Raw genomic sequence first — 20,725 nt, forward strand, 5'->3', positions numbered from 1 at the left:
ATGGATCGTTCCCACAGTTGAACTCGGCTCCATGGGTCAATCCCCTGAGCCTACGGGACAGTCCAAAGAGCTTGCCAGGAAATCCAGTGCCCCTATTCCTTTGGACAAGTTCTATCATCCCTCCGAACCTGCTCTGTTTACAGGGTTGGGGTAATCACAGAGGCTACTCTCAAAGGTAGCCATGCAGGTGAATTATGAGAGCGGAAGCAAAGAGTCCCATACCCACCAGCCAGAGCAAACATTAACATTGAGATACATTCGTGTATTTCTCCTAACCAGAACGCCACTGAGAACCTACTACAAGCCAGGCATGAACTAGTGCTTTTCTTACCCATTATATTGTGTGGTTTTGCTGTCTGTGACTGGTGGTCATGCTTACCTCAGGATGAAGGAACCAGCAGGGCAGTGATGGCGCATGCCTTTAATCCCAGCACTCGAGGGCAAGAGGCAGGCGATCTCTGTGAGTTCAAGGCCAGCCTGGTCTACAGAGTGAGTTCCAGGACAGCTAGAGCTCAGAAAACGCCCCCCCAAAAAGAAATGAAGGAACCAAGACTGAGACACAACTCTGCTGGTTTCTCAGTCTGTTGTGGCTCAGTGCCTGCCAAGCACATACCTAGCCGTATTCTTGGTTCATCACAGCACCCAGACACGATGTATCTACAGAGCTGCCATTTGTCATGGCTCAGCCTAGTCACTATGGTAGGCAACCTGTGCTTATTGATTGTCAGTTCTCTTTCCCCGCTTACTGGAGAAATCAGCTAACGCAGCTGACTCATAGGAAAGGGCCTCTCTCCCTAGCCATTCAGTAAGTTCCTGAGACCTAGCTCTTACCAAAAGATTAAAGTTAAGTGTTCCAAATGAGCCATTAGGTGAACTATTACTAACCTAAGAAGAAGAGAACACTTGTTCAAGCATGCCTGTTCTCCCCTCAGCCCATTCTGACTCCTCAGAGAGCAGGCATGACGCTGTGAGATACATCTGCCATCCAGTGATCATGAGAACTAAGTCCCAAGCTCAGAAAACAGAGTAGAAAGAAGCAAGGCAGACTCTTGACAGCCTGCGGCGGTGACCATCGGGTACCCCCAGTTTCACTACTGTGGGCAGATCGCTGCCATGCACCCAGATGTTGTTCAAACTCTGCATTCAAGCTGATTCTGGTGTCCGAGGGCAGAGAAAAATTAGTAAGATGAAGTATCTTCATAACCTGTCCATGCGTTCCAGCAAAAAAAAAAAAAAATCTGCCCAGTGCTAGGGACCTGGCTCAGTGTGTCAAGTGCTTGGGCCCGAGTTCCATCTCCAGACCCGCTTCAAAAGCCAGGCATAGCAGTCTGTGTTTGTCATCTCAGTACTGGGGAGGAAGAGACAGGAAGAGCCCCCAGAGTTCACGTCAATGGCAGGCCAGTGAGAGACCATCTGAAAAAGCAAAGCGGATGTCACGTGTGGATCAACACCACCCGAGGTTATCCTCTGACCTCCCAACACAAGCAGATGCACGCACACTGCAAGCTTGCACTCCACGCACACAATTCGGGAAGTTCTGTCCATAGCAATCTCCATAGCAATTATTCTCTACTCTCCAAGTCTCACCCAACCTGTGCCAAGTTTCCTCCCTGTCATCTGTTGTCATACGTGTGTTAGCCACTGGGTTTCCAACGGTCATACACACTGTACCTCTGGAATCTGAAGGCTCAGACGTTTGTTCCCCAAAGCTTGGCTGTACCCCAGCCTCACCCAGCATGGAACCAACTGAGCCTTCTGTCGACTCAAGGTCTCTGTTGGCACCTTGGTCAAAATCCAGCAGTCTTAATGGCATTGTCTCTGCTCATTCGAGTCCCAGAGTCCCAATTAGGTAGCATTTAGTTTCTGGCCAGGGAAGACGGTGCCCAACACTGCTCTGCACACGGGGACAATCAGGGGCCCAGGGCAAGCGAGAGAAGAGCATCAGTGTGACATGAAGCCACTGTCAAGTGAGGGCAGGAGGCTTCATCTGGCTCCACACAAGACCAGCTGTCAACTCAGAAACAGCCAAGTGGGCCTGCAGATCCCACAAGGCTTTCTCTACCCCCTTATGGAGGATGAACACACTCTTCAAGCAGTCTCTAAATCAGCGTAAGCGGACAGGGAGAACCAGGCCCCACCCCTTCCTGTAAGAGGGCTCTTACAAAGCAGAACCTGTAGTGAGGAGGCGAGCAGGCCTGCTTTTCATCCCGCCCAGCTCCTGCACGGCTAGCTTTACACTCAAAATAACAACACACCAATTGTATTCTTTTAAACACTGCTTTGGCCCATTAGCTCTAGCTTCTTATAGGCTAATTCTCATATTTTTTTTTTGGCCTTTCATTTATTTATTTATTTAAGATTTCTGCCTCCTCCCTGCCACCGCCTCCCATTTCCCCCCCTCCCCCAATCAAGTACCAATCAGGGTTCCCTGCCCTGTGGGAAGTCCAAGGACCACCCACCTCCATCCTCATATTTTGATTAACCCATTTCTATTAATGTGTGTAGCACCACACCGGGAAAGATTCAGCATGTCTGACCTGGCATTTGGCTCCATGGCATCTGACCAGAGAGGAGAGACATAGCGATTGCCTCACTTCCTCCCAGCATTCTGTTCTGTTTACTCGGCCTACCTAATTTTCTGTCCTATCAAAGGGCCAAGGCAGTTTCTTTATTAACCAATGAAATCAACACAAAATAGAAGACCCTCCCACATCAAGAACCCACCAAGAAACAAAGTCTAGATTCTAATGTGAAGGCTGCACAGTCCACTTATGATGAAAGAGATTGTATGTATAATCCTAGCACCCAGAGGCAGACAGGAGGCATGGGATTCATTGTCTACATTGGAGAGTTTACAAGCCAGCTAGGGTTAGGCTGAGAGAAACAGAGAGAGAGAGAGACAGACAGAAAGACAGAGAGGGGATTCTCATGTGCAAAACTACTCTGATAAACTCAGGTGCTGAATGGTGAACGAAACATTCAGAAAACCCTGGAAACGCCCTTCGTTTTGATTAAATGAGAAAGCACATCTCCAGTGTTTAAAATTATACTGCTGTCAAATAAAAACACACATAATGAAGAGAAAATCTCTAATAATTTATTGACCTTCAGTTTCACATCGTGAAAAAAAAACAACAGTTTTACAAAACCTCAAAAAAAATGTAGTAGTGGCAAACAAGAACACACAAACACGGACATTTTCCTAACTTCTACAGAGTTTGGTACGTGAACCACATTTTCAATAGCCAAAAGAGGGATATTATGCGGCTCTAATCACTCTTATTCAGACAGGTGTCAAGCCTGAGAAAAGGGGCTCCACCATTATACCACAAGTGGAAGGCCGCCCTTTGTTATCCGTTTCTACGGCAACCAGCTCACAAACTAAGAAGAACCTCCCCTGTCTTGCGCCAGGGTTTTTGTGTGTACTGCGCTGTGAATTGTATTTGCTTCAAAGTGGGGGACGTTTCACAGGGTGAGAACGGTCAAGTAGCAAGCCCAAACGCCTACATCAATTAAAAGAGCGGGAGTCTAGAAGAGTTTCCCCTGCCAGTAGGGGCCCACCCCGTGTAGCTCCCTCTGGCTCACACAGTAATTAATAGAAGACTCAAGGACGGGCCACAACTTTGAAACAGCTGCAGAAAATCCTCCCGACTCTCAGAAGCAGCAGCGACGCGCAGATCTTGAGACAGATTTGCATCGTAAACTAGGGAGCTGGGACAGCTACAGGACGGACACTCACCATACCACCAGGGTTCAATCAGACACTTACACTGCTTAGAACATATCCGGGGACCAGGAACTGATGCCGAAATGCTCTGCGAAGCTCTCATTCCAACGGCTCATTTGTTTTATTTTGGTCCTATGCAGTCCACTTACTCATGGCACAGACAGACATGTACAATTAGCCTAAAGTACTAAGGTGGGGAGAAATGTTATGGAATTATCTGTCATTAGACAAGGCAAACACTCACAATGTAAAGGCAGTTATCTGTCTTAAATCCTAATTTTTTTTTTTTTTAAATACAGCACTGTGAGGAATAGGGATCAAAACAGGCAGAGTTAGTTGCAAGTTCTACTCTTCCCCAGACACCTGGAGAAGGGCCCAGGGCAGTCTAGCACTAATACCTACCACTGCACATTTAGTAAACAAGCATTTGGAGGAGCACAGGATGTATTCACAAGTGATCCCAAAAGAAGCGGAAGACCTCTCCACAGACCACCCTTTACACTCCTTGGTACTGTGTGACCAAACGTCACTTCTATGTACCTAAGTATCCAAGGATGAACACCAAAGCGTACATTGTATCAAACTGGACGTTTTTCTGGGAAAATAAGAGTACTTTGTAAATCAATGTCCAAGAGCCCAGCATAGGCGAAGCAACATGGTCAGTGAGTTTATTTACATCCGATACACTTTAGTTTGTCCCCCACTGGTGTTGTTATTCACCTAGAGTAAATAAATAGATAAATAAATAAACAAACTTTGGGCAATGTCTTCACCTGTGCCCTATATACAGAACTGGTCTGCAGACTCTCCCCGGGGTTTCAGGGTAGCACACAAATGGGGGGAATACTATAAAGTAATTTGGTCCTTTCCAAGTGTCAGCAGCCAAGACCAAAGTTGGGTAAATCAGACAGGAGGAAGGAGGACAGACCAATATCCTGCTCTTGTGAGACCTGCCACCAGTGTGACCGTGAAACCTCAGTAAAGGGTGGTCTAGTTACGGTGACTTTGTGGTTTCTCTGTCTCTGGGATGTAATTTGAGTTTCCATCTCGGAATCTGTCTCTGTCCGACATTTCAAAAATGCACCCCTCCCCCGCCCACCCTCTACTTATCCTCCAAATTATAGCCCCAAAGTTTTTTTTCTTTTTTCTTTTTTCTCTTTGTGCAGCAAAGCACATCAAAAACCACAAAATGTGCAAAACATACGACCATCCACACACGCCCATCCACGTGAAGACAACGGAAGCTCTGTTCCAGCATGCAGGCCGCAAACAATAAATAGCTAAATCTACAACACATTTCTTAACAGCCAAGAGAAGGGTTAAAGTCATCTATAAATAGCGAGGAGCATCTACCAAACGGCTACCAACAATGTCCCCATTGTTCAGAGGCGTTCCTGGGGGGACCGTAACCCCTTTTGAGATGAGTGGAAAGTCCTGGGGTTCCCATTCTTCAGTCAGCCAGGCCAGCTTCCCTCCTGACCCATGCTTGGCTTTACGTCTCCAGCAGCAGCTGGCACGGAGGCTTCAAGCCCGGTCCTCAGAGGAAGCTGACAACCATTTCAAATCTTGCACATAAATGGTGGGGCCATGGAAATCAAATGCTGAATGAGCTACAGCAAGGGAAAAGCCCAGCTTTTCTCTCCCTTTGAGGGGCTGATTAACGCTGACATTAATCCACAATTACCAGACAAGGACTAGATCACAAGTTCTGTCATTCATATTTAAACCATGTGCTACTTGCATTGAAAAAAAAAATCCCACCCCCCCCACCCCTTCCTTCATGTCCACTTAAAAGAGCGTTCACAAGGTGCAGCCGATGGTATTCGAGGAGTCTTGTAGCAACTTCTCCTATTTTTCTTTCTCTTCATTAAAACTCGGGCTTCTCCAAAGCAGAAACCTCATATCATCTCACCATGCGTCCAGAGAGAGCTACAATGAAAAACAAAACACAAAGGTATGAACGATTTGTGATACGTCATGGTTTAAGACATTTGTTCATTGGCACACGATTCAGATTCAGGGCTAAGCTGAGCAATAGCACGCCTGAAGGTGGGAATTACAAGTCCAACAGAAAATGTGCACGCTTGACAGGTTGGTAACCATGACGATGGACAGCCCACACAACAATGGTGTCCAAGGCTGGAGAGATGGCTGGAGTGCTGGCTGTTCTCCCAGAGGACCTGGGTTCAATTCCCAGCACCCACATGGCAGCTTTAGTTCTAGGGGGTCTGACACCCTCACTCACAGGCACATGCAGGCCAAACACCAATGTACATAAGACTGAAAATAAATTAATAATTTAAAGAGCATTAAAAAAAACAATGGTGTCTTTCTTAAACATGAGAATGTTCAAAGTCAAGCCTACATATGACCGTCTTCTGCTTTCAATGCTTGGAAAGGGAGCCTACTGTGATAGAGTCTCTGGGCCATCGAGGGAGGAAGATGAGCCCCTAAGCCCACTGATCATAAAGAATCCAAGTTAGACTTTGCAGAGCTCGAAGGCGGCCACAGTTAAAAATGCATCCTCGCTACTCACTGGGGCTCCAGCTACAAGCACAGACAAAGGGAGTTTTGGCAGGACCACTTATTAATGGCAAATTCTTCTCTCTGGCTTGTGTGTCTTCAGAGATGTGAGTCAGTTCCTAGTTGTTTCTTTTGGCTGTGGTCTAACAGTGATTCAAGCCTTCAAGACATTCCTTAGCCCTCGGTGTCATCCCTGAGCCCCGCCTCCCTACAACCTGTATATCCACATTAGGTCAAAAGAATGTACCAAAAGAATATGGAACATCTCAAGACACGGCACACTTGCACAGAAATTAAGAGGGGAAAAATTCACAAAGCAGAAACAAAGCAAACAGAATTCCACATCCTGTCAGGCAGTGACCATAAGACACCGCAAAAAATTACAAGAAAATAAGAAATTTTTTTGTCTGGGCAGCAGGGGACAGTTAAAATCTCCTTGGTGGATAGGTTTTCTGACTGGAAGGTTTCTCATCTCGCACCAGCTTTGGAAATCAGGACTCAGGCTGGAGGCCTGTACTGACACCCAACGGAACGGGTCTGACTCTCATTCCCCCCACCTGTAAGCGTTTGTAACTCCATCTTGTGTACAGTAAACTTCAGAAATTTAAGCCATCATTCTCCCCATTGGAAACTGAAAGCGCAGCTTTGATTAGGGGTTCACGTCACCCTTTAAGAGCAGTGAGCTGTCTGTCAAGTTTAGGTTTTATGTGCTTGGCTCTCCTGCCCAGGGTACCAAGGGTGGAGGCTGCTGTTTCACGTGTTAACACACAGAGCACTGTTTGCTCTGTTTCCCAGGGACCGGAAGCAAGCGATTAGTTCAAATACTTTAACGCGTTCACTCTGGGCTGGAAAAGGGAACCCGAACTGAACAGAAATGACAAACAGCTGATAATCAAAGAAACGGTATGTCCCCAGGACATACAGACTGAACTCCGGCCAGATCAGAGCAAGGTCTTAACTACAGGAAAAGCCTGTAATATTGACTGGTGTTGGGGCTAGACCAGGCTGTTTTCAACACCCACCTTTCTGGATTGTGGTGTTTTCTCGACACCGTGGTTAAAATCACTCACGTAACAAAAAAGTAGGCATAAGGCCAGACGGATCTAACAACGTAAGGACACTGTGCCCCCTCCGCTTGCCTCGCCTGCAATCCCTTGCTTCCCGTTCTCCCATTTCTCACATGCTGCCACCATCCCTGGCAATTTTTCCAGGTCTACTGCACATACAGTCAGTTCTGAACTAACTCCTAATTCTGAGTCTGTTAATTAGCGCTTTTTGCCTAGGAGGTTCTTCAGACCTGCTTGAGAGTTGAGTCATGCAACCGTATCGCAAACGAAATAACCACTTGCAGAACGTTTGTTTATTCTGGATTTACTGAGATGCCAGCAAGGCTGCAAAAACCAGTTTAGTGTGGGCTGCTGTGGGGATAGATGGCTCCTCACAGGAGGATTCTGCTCCTCTGCAGGAATCTCAAGCCCAGGGAACACGGCCTTGCTGGCTGGGACAGGCTGGAGGAGATAGCCAAGGGTTGACAACGATGATGAGATGTGAAAGAGACCAATTTCAGTGCTTATCAGTGAGCTATTAAAGGTGGGGAAAGAAGCCAGGCCATGGTGGCCTTTAATCCCAGCACTCAAGAGGCAGAGGCAAGTGGATCTCTGTTGAGTTTGAGGCCAGCCTGATCTACAGAGCGAGTTCCAGGCAGACAGACATGCCCTGACTTGAAAACCGAAAGGTGGGGAAAGGAAGGGAAATAAGACAAAACCCCCTCCATTGATCTTACAACCACTCTGAGGTCCTGCTTTTCCTTTCAAAAGCCCCTTTAAGGGTGTGTGACACCCTAAGAAAAGCAGGGCCAAAAGTTCTCTGGTAATGACTTTGTACGCGGTTCCTCCACGGTGGCATTATTTTTTTTCCCTTACATTCAGTAGTGAGCCCAGGAATCACGCAAACAAAGTGGCATGTCCCGAGTGCCCTCTGTTAAGCCAGTTTTGGTTAGGTTTGTTTTTGTTGTTGTTGTTATTTTGTTTTGTCAACGTGACAAAAGCTAAAGTCATTTGAGAGGTGGGGACCTCCATTAATGCCACCCACAGGCTTGCTTGGATTAATGAACGAAGTGGAAGGGTCACTGAAGGTGGTACTTCCTCTTAAGTGGTCCTGGGGGTGAAAGCAGGCTAAGCAAGCTAAGGGAGCAAGCCAGTAAAAACTCCTCCATGGCCTCTGCTTCAAGCCCTGCCTTTGGGTTTACTGCCTTGGTGGTCTAGCCTTGACATCCCTCGGTGATGGGCTGTGACCTGATAATACGTAAAGATGAAAGAAGCCCTCTCGCTCCTCCCCAATTTGCTTTTGGTCATGGTGTTTCTAACAGCAATAGAACCAACTAAGGCACACACACAAGCTGAGGCAATTCCTGGGTTGGTCCTGAGGATGCATCACAGGAGCCAAGCAGCCGCAGTGACACCGAACCGTGTAGGCTGACTCATTATTGGAGCCGAGTGTAAACAGGCTCTATGTACACAAGACAACCACTGCACGCTCACATAGATGCCACAGGCTGCAGCTTTTGTTGGGCCCCGCAATAGGGCCAGGTGGACTGAATGAGTCTGAGAGCATGCAGGTGGGGAGGCTTAGGGGGCTGACTATCTACAGAAAATTCCACCTTTCGTGAAAACAACCCAAACCATCCTCCCAAGTTAACAGTGCTCTCAAGAGATAGGTGTCCTGGGGAGGGGGCGTTTTACATAAGCGAATACACAATTTTGGAGTCGATAAAATAGTAAACACTTGAAGCAGTATTTTTAAAAGTCTATTAAGTACAGAAAGGTCTGAAGTTTATCGGGTAGCATCTTGATTATATACTCAAGGGTTTGTTCTCTGGAGTCAGACTACCCCAGGGGATTTCTTGACTAGCCTGACTACCTGCTGAGGTCTATGACACTGGGCAGTTTATTAGTTAAGACTCCATAGACATCAGGTTTGTTCACCTGCCTAGGGAGGTTAGTAATAGCATCCAGGGCTTGTTCTGAGCATCACAAAGATGCCCGAGTGAGACACAGGGTCCTGTTCTAGGAACACAGTGCGTTATTGCGCAGCCACTGACTGGAATTACTATTGGACGTCTGGGATTCCCAATCTGGTCAGATTCTACTGGAAAACTTTAAAGCAATGATGCGGGCTGGAGAGATGGATCAGCCATTAAGAACACTGGTTGCTCTTCCAGGCGACCTGGGTTTGATTCCCAGCACTCACACGACAGCTCACAACTGTCTGTAGTTCCAGCTCCAGGGGACACCCTCACACAGACATGCAGGCAGGCAAAACACCAACACATTCAAAATAAAAATAAGTAAATCATTTAAAGCACCGAGGCTTGGATTCCACCTGGACCAAACCAAACAATGTCTCTAGAATGGGGGTAGCTTCTGAAAATCTCTTTGGGAGATTCTAAGGCTCCGTGATGGCTGGAAGCTGCTGGTTTCTGTCGACAGGGGGTTGCAGTGATGGCCAATACGGGCAGGTATACTGTAGGAGCACAAAACCTTTTGCTTTCGGTTCCTATGCAACTTAGCATAGGAAAAGAGCAGCACCTCTCATTCCCCATGCTCTGAATTCAGGCTACCCTGCTGAAACGCACGCTCCTGTCTGCGCTTTCTTACCTCATGCGTGCTTCCTCTAGGAAGCTGTGCGTTAAGAAGGCAGATGTTTCCAGGTGCTGACGAACGCGGTGGGGATCAGGGAGTACGGGACAGTGGTTATGCTATTCCACACATCTAAAGTCGGATCGTAACAGTCCAAAGTCTTGCAGCGCTGGATGCCGAAGTAGCCTCCCACCACATACAGCTTGTTCCCGGAGGCCACGGCGTGGCAGCTCATGCGCTTGGCTGTCACATCGCCCACCTTAGTCCACTGGTAAGTCTCACTATTGAATTTGTAAGCAGAGCAGGCAGAGAACTCTGTATCACCGCCCATTATAAAGATCTGGTTCCCCAGCACAGCTGCCGCTGTGTAACGCCAGGGCTGGGGACAGGTGGCCGGTACCGTCCACCTGTTCTCACACTGATCGTAACACTGAACTTTGGGGAGCTTGTCATGACTTACGCTGGTACCTCCAAAAGCAAACAGCTTGAGTTTGGCGCTCACGACAGCAGCATTGCTGACGCCTTCTCGGAGCGGGGCAACCATAGTCCACTTGTTGGTCGTGGGGTCGTAATGTTCTACTTGCTTTAGAGAGACTGAGGGGGAGGCTGGGAGGCAGCCAGTGGCAGCCGTGTGCCCCCCAACCACATACAGGCAGTGCTTCAGTTCAGCAGACCCATGACCGAACCTGGCCACCAGCATGGGGGCAGCCTTGGACCACTCCTCGTGCAGGGTATCATAAACCCAGACATCTTTTGAGACTCCATTTTCGGATCCCCGTCCCCCGGTAATGTACACTTTGCAGCCAATTGCGCACGCACTGAACTCTTTCCTCGGGCTGGGGATGTCGGCCTTGGGAATGATTTCTTTAGCCTTCTGGTCTACCAAGTACAGTTTGTCACACATGAAAGTCTGTCCTCCTAGGAGGAAGAGGGCGTGGCCGGTTTTCCGAGGGCGGGCACAGAGGCTGGTCACCACGCCATCGTTCTGCAAGATTTTCAGCTTGCACCGGATGGCCTCTTCCACAATCTCCTTACTCTTCCTCTGCTTGGTGATGAGTTCCTCCATGGCTACGTTCTCCATGAGATAGATGGCAGGAAGGAGGGCCAGCCTCACGGTCTGCAACAGTTCAGGGAGGTAGCAGTAGCGCTTCTTCAGGTCATAGCTAATCCAGTTCATGGCAGACTCATACACAAGCCTTTCGTCTTCCGTCTCCAGCTCCTCACTGGACAGGAGCTGCACAACCATGTCCTGGGGCAGCTGGAGGAAATCTTCATTCTTCCGGATGGTCTGGAAATTGCTGAGACACATTCTCCAGGAGAGTTCATACAGCTTGGTGCACTGATGGGCGTCGGACAGCAGCAGCATACCCAGGCAGTTGGTGGGATGCAGGTTCTTTTCCAGAAATTCTGCACATGCATCTCGGATGTCCTGGAACTCCAGCATGTCGCCGGCTTCCAGGAGCGACTCGGCATTTTCTTCATTGATGATGACCCGGGAGGAGTATGCATAGTCGAGAAGCAGCTCTAAGACTTCTGGGTGAATGGAATTGTCGAAGTTGACTTCGCTGTCCTGGCTCTCTTTCAGGCCACCACTGAACATGGCTTCAAAGTAGCGGCTGCACGCAGCCAGCACTGCCCGGTGGCAAGGGAAGGTCCTGTTTCCTGCATGGAGAAGGACGTCCGTGAAGAGCCGCTGCTGTCGCAGAAGGTTCAAGTGAGTGAGGACACTGTCTGCATAGGAAGACTTATGAAACAGGTAGATATTGATAGAGCCGCTGCTGGCCCTGGACTTGCGGTTCTCATGCACGCTGACTGACATTTTGTTTCAACTCCTGGAAGAAAACAAAACGAAACCATTGAACGGGAAGCTCTTGATGTTCCCAGCAGTAGCACAAAAGCAACAATCATTTAGACAAAGAAAACAAGAGCCTTGTTAGTCCTGCTACCTACTGCTCGGAGGAGGGGATGACCACTCTAGAACAAAGCCGAAGAGAACTGCCTGGGAGGAAAACCATTCCTTGTGGTACTGTTGAGCTATATGAACCGTACCAGGTTGTTGGTGGGGTAGGGGGCATGGCTTAAAAGCAGGTTTATCTTGGAAAACCTGACTGCCAGAATGGAAGTCAGCAGAAGCCGAGGGAAGCCCGTCTCATTCTCTCATTCTCTCGGTTCCCAGCGCCAGGCCAGCTGATTCACTACAGGCTGCTTAAAATGCCAAGCTTCCCGTTCTCATAATGCCAAGAACATCTGGGCACCGGCTTTAATGCCCTATGCAGCATAAAGTCATGTGTAAAACAAACACCTACTAATTAGAAATTCTATTAAGAATTCCTTTGGTAAGATCTAAACTCTGTATATATATGTATATGTATGTATATATATGTATGTATATATGTGTGTATATACGTATATATATGTATATATATACCCAACTCCTGAAGCGGTCAGACCTTTATGCAAAGATTAAATAGACAGCTCTAAGTGCACCAGAATGTAAATATTTCCATACATTGATCAGTAGACCTCAGTGAAACACAGGAGAGATTCTGGCCACAATTACCACCCACCTTTCTGAACCTGGACAGATTCCAGAATGACACTTTGGCACATGAAAGGAAGAATATTCTGAGTTGGCAGCTCATGCTGTTTTTCTGTTCTTCCTGCTCCATACCAATCCTTAGAAAGCCGAAAGCCCTCACAAGAACAAAGGATGCATCCACCCCCTTTGACTAAACACTCCATCACCAGGGCAGTTAGGTACCTGCAAATGCTGCACCTGCATACTGGGAGCTCAAACAGCAAACACCACTTTATGTAAATTCAAAAGCACACAGGGGTGGACTGTGCGTGTGTGACATTCATTGCGCCCATGTGTGTTATTTTAACCATTGTTCGTGTAAGGCCAACCACAGTGCTTCCCTAGGTATCAAAATTAGCATCAGTGGAATCGAATGCTATCTTTTTAGGTATCTGCTGTAAAAGAAAACTAGTTAGCAATAATTTAGAAAATGTCCACCGTCCATCTGGAAAACTGGAATTAACTCCTGTTTCTGACAGTACCACTCAACCGCTTTAAAGAGAGTATAAAGCCTTAAGTACCTGCCCCCTGGGGATTCCAGGGGAGGTTGTTTATGCCAGGAGGGGATGGTGTCTGCACTTGGCTACAGTATCTTTTCTGATGCAAACAGCCAGAACTTACAGCGCAGCTGAAACCGATTGTTTTCCCTCCTGTCAACCAGATATTTATTTTTTTTATTTATACTCCAGGAATTATGAATAAATGTAAATGACTTACCAGATTCATGAGCTAGAACTGCAATTTCCCCCCACCAGCTGGGAACGCTGGCACAAAAAATAACAAAGGTAGGTGTCTGACATGCCTTTGACCCTTGGGGCCCGTATCTTTAGGTGATGTAACTTGTTTTCCTCTGGTTTGGGAATGTTACTTCTCAGGATAGGTAAACAACACCAAGGAGAACCAACTTAGCTTCAGAGTTACAAAGCTCCAGTGTTACAAAGTCTAGGCATACCACTTAGAAATTTCCAGTGGATGGGAAGGTGGTAAAGAAAGACTAATTGCCCCCTACCTCAAGCTCTATTTTCCTGTCCATCTTGAGTTACTGTAAAAAAGTTCTAAAGAATGGCCAAGGGAGGAATCCTCTAAGAATCCACGCACTTGAAACCCGCATGCTTTACCAGTATGGATGCTATTTAAATGAAAGCCTTCTGCCTTGAGTTATTTTGAGGAAGATTTTAAGCCCAAACCTCTAAAAGATTGCCTAGTCTCAGGAAGCCGCCTCCTCTCTGGCTAAGAGCCAAGAAAGGAATATAAGCAACTAAGTGCTCGCCGGCTGGGCTGGAATCCCACTGGGCCTCAGCACATGTCCATTATCAGGAGATTCAGGGTGGCATAAAACAACATCCACAACCAGGTGTATACATAAGAAAACAGTTTGTCCACAAGACCTTAGGATACAAGATGCGCAAGACTCTGCAAGACCCTGCATCCCTTGTTTACCGGCTGTGTTTTCAAGGTCTCCTCAGAAAGCAAGGAGGACTTGTGCACACTGTCATCCTGGATCCCATCCCACTGGAAAGCACGTCACTGTCACAATCTCACATCTTGTAACCATATATGATTATAACAAAAGGTAGACTTGGAGGTGTGAGGGAAGGAACTTGCTTTCTGGTTTAGAATTATGCAAACAGTAAAATAGCCATTTAAGTCATTTATACAGTTACTAAACACACCTTCAACATAAAATTAATCATTCATTCTTCCCAACATTTTTTAAGCCCCCAGAGACATAAACTTGCACGCTAAGGAAATGGCCAAGAAAACGCACACATATACTTAACTCGCGTCTACAAAGAAAGCAGAGAAAGACTGCTATTACTGTGAACATCAAAAGGGCTCCTAGTTCAGTAACTTCGGTTCACTTACTGTGGCTTACATGCAGGCTGGCTGTCTGCCTCCAACACTTTGAGCACCTCCGTCTCTCTCCGGGCTGTAAGCCTGATCTCAATCCCACGAGAAAAGAGCCCAGGCAGATGTTCTCAAGGACTCATATTATTGACAACAATGGAACGACACTATAAAGACATTTACAAAAATAGCCCTTCGCCACACAGCCCCCTACAACATTTGCAACGCTATTTAACACGCCGGGCAAGTCACTGAGGACGACACCAAATTACACGTCCAAGTTCACCGTTTCATCTCCACCCCGCCCACCAATTCCTAGCCTTTGAAATTAATAATGTCATTCTAAAAGGCAAAAGCTTGCAGGAGAGGAAACTAGTTTTTCAGGAACCAGTTTTCATTCATTTGGCTGCAACCAAATGCCCCCATGAGGAGGTCTGCACGTGGGCCACACCGTCCCCGGAGCCGACAACAGTGCACCACAGGGAACCGATCTCGCGCTGGGCTGTCTGGAGGCTGCAGGGAGCCGGCTTGATATTATCCCCCAACTTGGCTCCTCGCAGTCCCTGAGACTTGCCCGGGCGTTACACCGCGGAGGGGAGGCACGTCGCTCCCCCAGCGCGATTCTGCTCTGGCGACAGTTCTGCCCCGAGAGCAGTTCCTGGGCTTAAGCCGCAGGCAGGGTGGCCGGCGCCGGCTCGTAGTTCGCAAGCACACCCCGCGGCCGGCCCGCCCCTGAAATCCGGGAGCCCGCAACAGGTCTGGGGCTGCAAGGGGAAACTTACAGCAGTAGGCGACTGGCCTCCTCACACAACCGGCTAGGGTTCTTGCCTCGGTTACCCGCAGGGAGTCAATGAAGGGCGTCTCGGTCCCAGGAAAAGGTGGCGATCACCAGGGAGAAAGGAGTGCCAGTGGAGAGGCGATAGCGCCGGGGGGTAGTGGCTCCCGGGTTGGTTCTGGCAGGCAGCTCGCCTCGGCCTCCCGATCTGCAGCAGCGGACCTGGCGCCCCGGCCGGGCCAAGCGTCTGCCGGCGCTCGCCTAGCCAGGGGAGAGTGAGCCTGCGGCGGCCGCGCGGCGGAGGAAGGCGGGCAGTGCGCTGGGGGGAGGGAGGGAGCGAAGCTGCGGCGTGAGTGCGGACGGCCGCCTGGCGTCTGCTCTGGGTCTCTGCAGCGCCTCCGTTGGGCTGCTAGAGCGAAGGCTGCGGGAGCAGACTGCGCCGGGCCACCGCGCACCGGGCTATAAGTTGCGCGCCCGCCCGGGAGGGGGCGCGTATGCAAAGAGATTCGTCGGGGGGAGGAGGGAGGAGGCGCGTCCACGGAGCAGGCAGGAGCGGGTGGTGCAGGGGAAAGAGCTGTAGGGGGAGTTAACCGGAGAGGAAGCGGGGGGGGGGGGGGGGGGGAGGCGGGGAGTGCTCGGAGACAAAGCGGACGCCTTGGCGCAGCTCCGGGCAGCTGCAGCCCCCGGGGACTGCGAAGAAAATAAGTTTGAGGGGCTCCGATGGTTTTTGCCTCTTTGGGTCAACCTAATTCAAGGCTAGCTCGGGATTTGGGGAGCGCCCCCGCAGGGGAAAGCAGCCCTGGACTGTGGGTTCAGTGGTGCTGGGGTTCATGGGATGCTCAGTTTAGTGGCCCAGGGCCAAGCTGGGGTTCCGCAGCATAGGCGCGTATAGCCACTCACTGGGCTGGACATCCCAGCTGCAGGGCAGAACCTACTACCCACGGGGGCAAGGGTAGAAGCCCAAATCTGGACCCTGGGGACACTGCAGGTCGCGCAAGTGGGACGTGGGGTTACTTGCTGGCTGGGGGCCAGACTCCAGCTCCAGGCACTTGCCGGGTGTCGTACCTCCCCACCCCAAGCTGGACTCTGCCCCCACGCGGTGCTGGAGCCGCTGCAACCCAGGCTCAATTCTGCGGGCCCACGTGTTTCGCAACCAATCGCCGGGGCCGCTAGATTCAAAGAAGCAGCCATGCCGCCGCCTTCCTTTGGGGAGAAGTCACCTTAGAGACTTAGCCTTTCCTGTTTTTTTTTTTGTAGGTTGGTGGTGTTTGGAGTTGAGTCAAGAAATAACCCCAACACACACGCGCGCGCGCACACACACACACACACACACACACACAGCCTCGAGAGCCTGGCAAAGAAAGGAAAGCTACCCAAAAAGAAGAAATTCACGTGGCGACCACTGTTTCTGACCCTCACTCTTGGCTTTTGTGCCAAGGGTTTGTATTTTGGATGGGAGCTAAAACGCCTCTTTGCGTTGGCTTTTATTCCGTATTTAATATAGAGTCTAGGGACGAGCAGTATAGACTATTGGTCCAAACCTTTATTATACAGGTGAGGAAAAAGAAGTCTTGGGAGATGTGAATTGCCTGGCTGGAGATCTGCACCCCCTCAATAGTGGCCCAGACAGGAGATCGACTTTAATACTCCCCCTGCCCCCCCCCCCCCGCGTTTTTTCTTAAAACACCAGGCGTAACAATGGTTTAAATCGGCTAAGGAGGCTCCACATGGCGCTTCCTGAGACCACAGACTGCAAAAACCAGTACGGTCGGTTTTTTATCCCAGCTCCACTTCTTGGCTGATAAATTTTGCTCATCGCAAAGAAAGACAGTGCCCTCTTAAGTCCTTTCTTAGCATTAACACGCCAACCTCACTACAGCCTCTTCCAATCTGTTTCATATTTTATTTTTTTTTTTTTTGATACTGAGTCTTGGCTCCATTTTGCTTTACAAAGTCAGAAAAGCTCGAGGGATTTGAGGTAAGAAGCAGGTGCAGAGGCCTGAGGGCAGCAGCGAGCCAGCCAGGCGAGCAGAACTTAGTGCCCAAGGAGAGGAGAATAAAAACAGCGCCCAGCAAGTGGAAACACTGCACACAGCAGAGACAGGCCTTGAAAGAGGGAGGTGGAAGCTGGTCGTTGTTGCAGGTCTTTAGAAACACGTTTATGTATCGTGTGGCCCGGTTTGAGAGGCACCAGGACCAACTCCTGGCCCCTTTCTTTCGGTTTTCATCTATCTGAGTTTGAGTCAAACACAAATCTGTTGGTTTAGGGGACCAACAGTTAATGTCTTCTATGGCAATGGTCTATTAAGAAGTTAACACGTTTTCTCTTTTGACAAAATATGCCCAGCTTTCTCCCAGAGCCACCTAGAAGTTGCTTAGTAGTGTGTGCACATACCTCAGCTGGTTGGCTGGAGACGTTGCCAGGAGAAGCCACCTAGCGAAGGACAGGTAATCATTGCTATTGCATCTACCACCTGGAAGCTGCAGTGTCCACAACCAAGGAAACAGTAGGGATCCCTTCTCTTTGCAGAGAGGCAGGGCTGAAAGAGGTAGTCCCGCTATCCATTGCTGTATCTTTTCTGTCTAATGTTGCCACTTCCAGTGTTTCAAATCAAGAAAACAAAATCACAGCCTGGAAAATCCTGAACTGACCATATACATCCCTTCATCTGCTACTGAAAGATAAGCAAGGCTGGGTGGCGGAATTTGTTTTGGGAGGTTATCCAAACTGGAAACCGCTGGAAGAAACTGGACCCACAGAAACTGGACCCACGGACTAACAACGGTCTGCTTGAGCCAGTGTGTGGAAAATTCTTCAGGCTGCTGGGCAGCTTCTAATGCCTTTCTCAAGGCTGCGGGTGATTTGCAAGTTAGTGGATTTATGATCATAGAAACTCAAACTATGTTATTTTTATGGTGCCTCTCCGCCAATGGGAAAAGTCATTCTTATCACTCCGCTCACAGGAAACAAAGGTGAGGCCTCTACGCAGACCGGAAGAAAACTCTCCTCAGGATTGTTACTGCTCTAAACCACACCAGACCCAGCCGATAGCTGAGACGTCACACCTCAGGAAATGTTGCCAGGCTGCTTTGTACAACAGCCAGTACTTGGTTCAGGATGCCTGGCTAGTCCTGCAGGCCCCTGGGAAAATGTCTTTCCCTGGCCTTGGGACACTAAACCAAGGTCTCCGGGTTTTTGTTTTGTTTTGTTTTTTATGCTGTTGGGAAGCTGTGCCCAAGGCTTTTGGCCTTGTTATCTTCCATAACAACCTTATTGTGTTAGGGCCGCAAAATCAGCAGCAAGGGGTTAAATGTATTAGCTGCCTTCAAACCTAATCTGTCTTCATTCATTCCTAATTTACACTCGGGCTGAATTAATGAGAATGATTTAATTAACACCGTACAATCATGGTACCAGGGACTGGACAGCTCAGGGGATTAGACTAAACTGGGCCAAGCAGCTGCCACCCTGCCTCTTGCAGGTTCCCTGAGCCTTACCCAAAGTCAGACAAGTCCCCTGCTGGGATTCCAGAAGGGCCCTCTTTATTCTTAGACTCACTTCCTTGATCTGTGTGAGGACAACTGCACAACCCTTCTTCCTGTGGAATTCCCTGCTGGGGCTTTTGAGAACCTTGCCCAGTAGAGTCAACATGGCAGAGGTCCAAATGCCCACCCAAGGTGTGATTGCCAGTCTTCGCTGTCAATGTGACTGGATTTAGAATCACCTAGGAGACACACCTCAGGGCACGTCTCTGAGGGTATTTTCAGAGAGTTTCAATTGAGGAAGACCCACCCCGAAAGTAAACAGCAAGGTAAGGTGGGCTTGGGGTTTCAGGCTGAATAAATTGGGGATAGGGAGGTGGAAAATGAGCTGACCACAAACACTCATCTCTCCCTGCTTCGCTGGAGACGTACTGTGACCAGCCACCTCACACTCCTCTATTCCTTCCCCCACTGTGGGCTTTCTTTGTTTTAAAATTGTAAGCCCAAATAAACCTTTTCTCCCCCTTACCTTGCTTCTTTTCAAGTATTTGGTAACAGCAACACCAACAAGTAAAAAGCACCCCGGATCTGTGCTTTTCTTTCCATCCTGTTGAATTCATGCTAGAAAGTGCACAGCTAGCAAGGGATGCTATGTTCTGGTCTGGAAGGGAAGGAGGGAAAGGGAATCCGCAAGGGGAGAGGTTGAAGTGGGACTCCAAGCCCTGTGGAACCTGGGATGCTGACATCACCTGCCTGGTTCTTCAGTGAAGGAGAGTAGATGAGACTTAGCTTCTGCAGCCTACTGTTGTCATCTGTTAAGGCAGGCAGCTAGCAGAGGGAATGTGACTTGTGCAAGGTGGTACTTTCTTATTGGCGGCCCTGAAGGTGACCAGAGCCACTAGTGAATGCGGGGATCGGTTCTTCCTTACCAAAAGAGGACCGGAAGGGCTCAGTCCGCAGCAGCACTTGGCCTACTGACAAACCTAGGGAGAGAGACCATAGACCCTGTCAGCCCGTCCTCTTATTTCAAAAAGAGAAAGGAGAATTGAGCTTATAATTAACAAGAAAGGAACGCTGCCAGCGCTGAGTAGGTCTCAGAACACAGTAGGTCGGTATCACAGGGCTTGCTGGGAAGAATGAAGGGCCTCGGTTGGCAGTCTTGTTCTTGTTACTACGTTTGTGTTTTCATCTGCGTTTGTTCTCTTTAAGAAATTAGTATTTGTATTAAGGACTTTGCTAAATGGAGAGAATGTTGAGACTGTTGAAATTGGTTAGGTCATATTTTAGCATTCCAGTTGTTTCTTAAAGTACAATGCTATTTTATATTTTGTGAATCAAATCAGTTATGGTGTGGCTTGTTTTTTTTTTTTTAATTTTGATTTCCAGTTGCTCGTGCACAGTTACCTTTTGTCTTATGGATTCCAGTGGAGAGTTTCATGGGACATGTTGTCTTTCTTCCTGTTGGCCTCTTCTATGGGGGTTGTTATTGGTGGCTGATGCCCTTGTCCTTTCAGCCTTCCTTACTTCATCCGGCCTCCAGTGACATTTGGGGGGGGGGGCAATGGGGAGCATCTGAGCCATCGACTCTTAGTATATTTCGAATCTAGTTTAGTTATGGTATTTCTTCTCGAAGCCCTAGAAGACAGTGATCTGCACAGACTGGCGTGGGTTGTAGGAGCAGGGTTTTGAAGCAGTTTTTTTTTTTAAAGCATTTTCTCTGATTACAAAAGCAATGCATGATAAAAATGTGGACACTACAGAAAGGAACAAAGAGAACTGTAGTCCACCCCACGGAGATAATGACATTTGGCATTTCAGTTCCAGTGTGTAGGTGTTAGGCAGCTGAGGACAGAAACTCAAGAACACAGGTTGAATTCCCGTGCGCACATTTACTGGTGGAGTGAGTGTTGAGGGGGCGAGGACTGTACATTCATAGTAGTTCAGTTTTCTCAGCTGAAACACAAGAGGAGGAGATTGCCTTACAGATTAAATAAACTGGGGCATATTCAGTCCGATGATGGTGGCACACACCTTTCATCCCAGAAGGCAGAGGCAGGCAATTCTCTGTGAGTTCGAGGCCAGCCTGGGCTACAGAGCTAGTTCCAAGACTGCCAGGGCTACACAGAGAAACCCTGTCTAGGGGGAAAAAAAGA

At 48.6% G+C, this 20,725-nt stretch overlaps 1 protein-coding gene across 2 annotated transcripts; it reads right to left on the minus strand.

Moving 5' to 3' along the window:
* Window positions 1-3,075: 3,075 nt before the first annotated feature.
* Enc1 (ectodermal-neural cortex 1) lies at window positions 3,076-15,527 on the minus strand. Of its 2 annotated transcripts, none has more exons than XM_075976249.1 (3): window positions 15,097-15,527; window positions 9,907-11,720; window positions 3,076-5,656 (listed from the first exon to the last, which is right to left on the minus strand). In XM_075976249.1, the coding sequence occupies exon 2, from the start codon at window positions 11,705-11,707 to the stop codon at window positions 9,938-9,940; it is 1,770 nt and encodes a 589-aa protein (XP_075832364.1). In that variant the 5' UTR covers window positions 11,708-11,720; window positions 15,097-15,527; the 3' UTR covers window positions 3,076-5,656; window positions 9,907-9,937. The 2 variants fall into 2 exon arrangements, with proteins under 2 accessions (XP_075832364.1, XP_075832365.1); XM_075976250.1 differs by lacking the exon at window positions 15,097-15,527 and adding an exon at window positions 14,333-15,018.
* Between the last annotated feature and the right edge of the window lie 5,198 nt (window positions 15,528-20,725).

The sequence above is a fragment of the Microtus pennsylvanicus genome, chromosome 6 (assembly GCF_037038515.1).
Source record: "Microtus pennsylvanicus isolate mMicPen1 chromosome 6, mMicPen1.hap1, whole genome shotgun sequence".
In the NCBI taxonomy this organism is placed as follows: Eukaryota; Metazoa; Chordata; class Mammalia; order Rodentia; family Cricetidae; genus Microtus; species Microtus pennsylvanicus.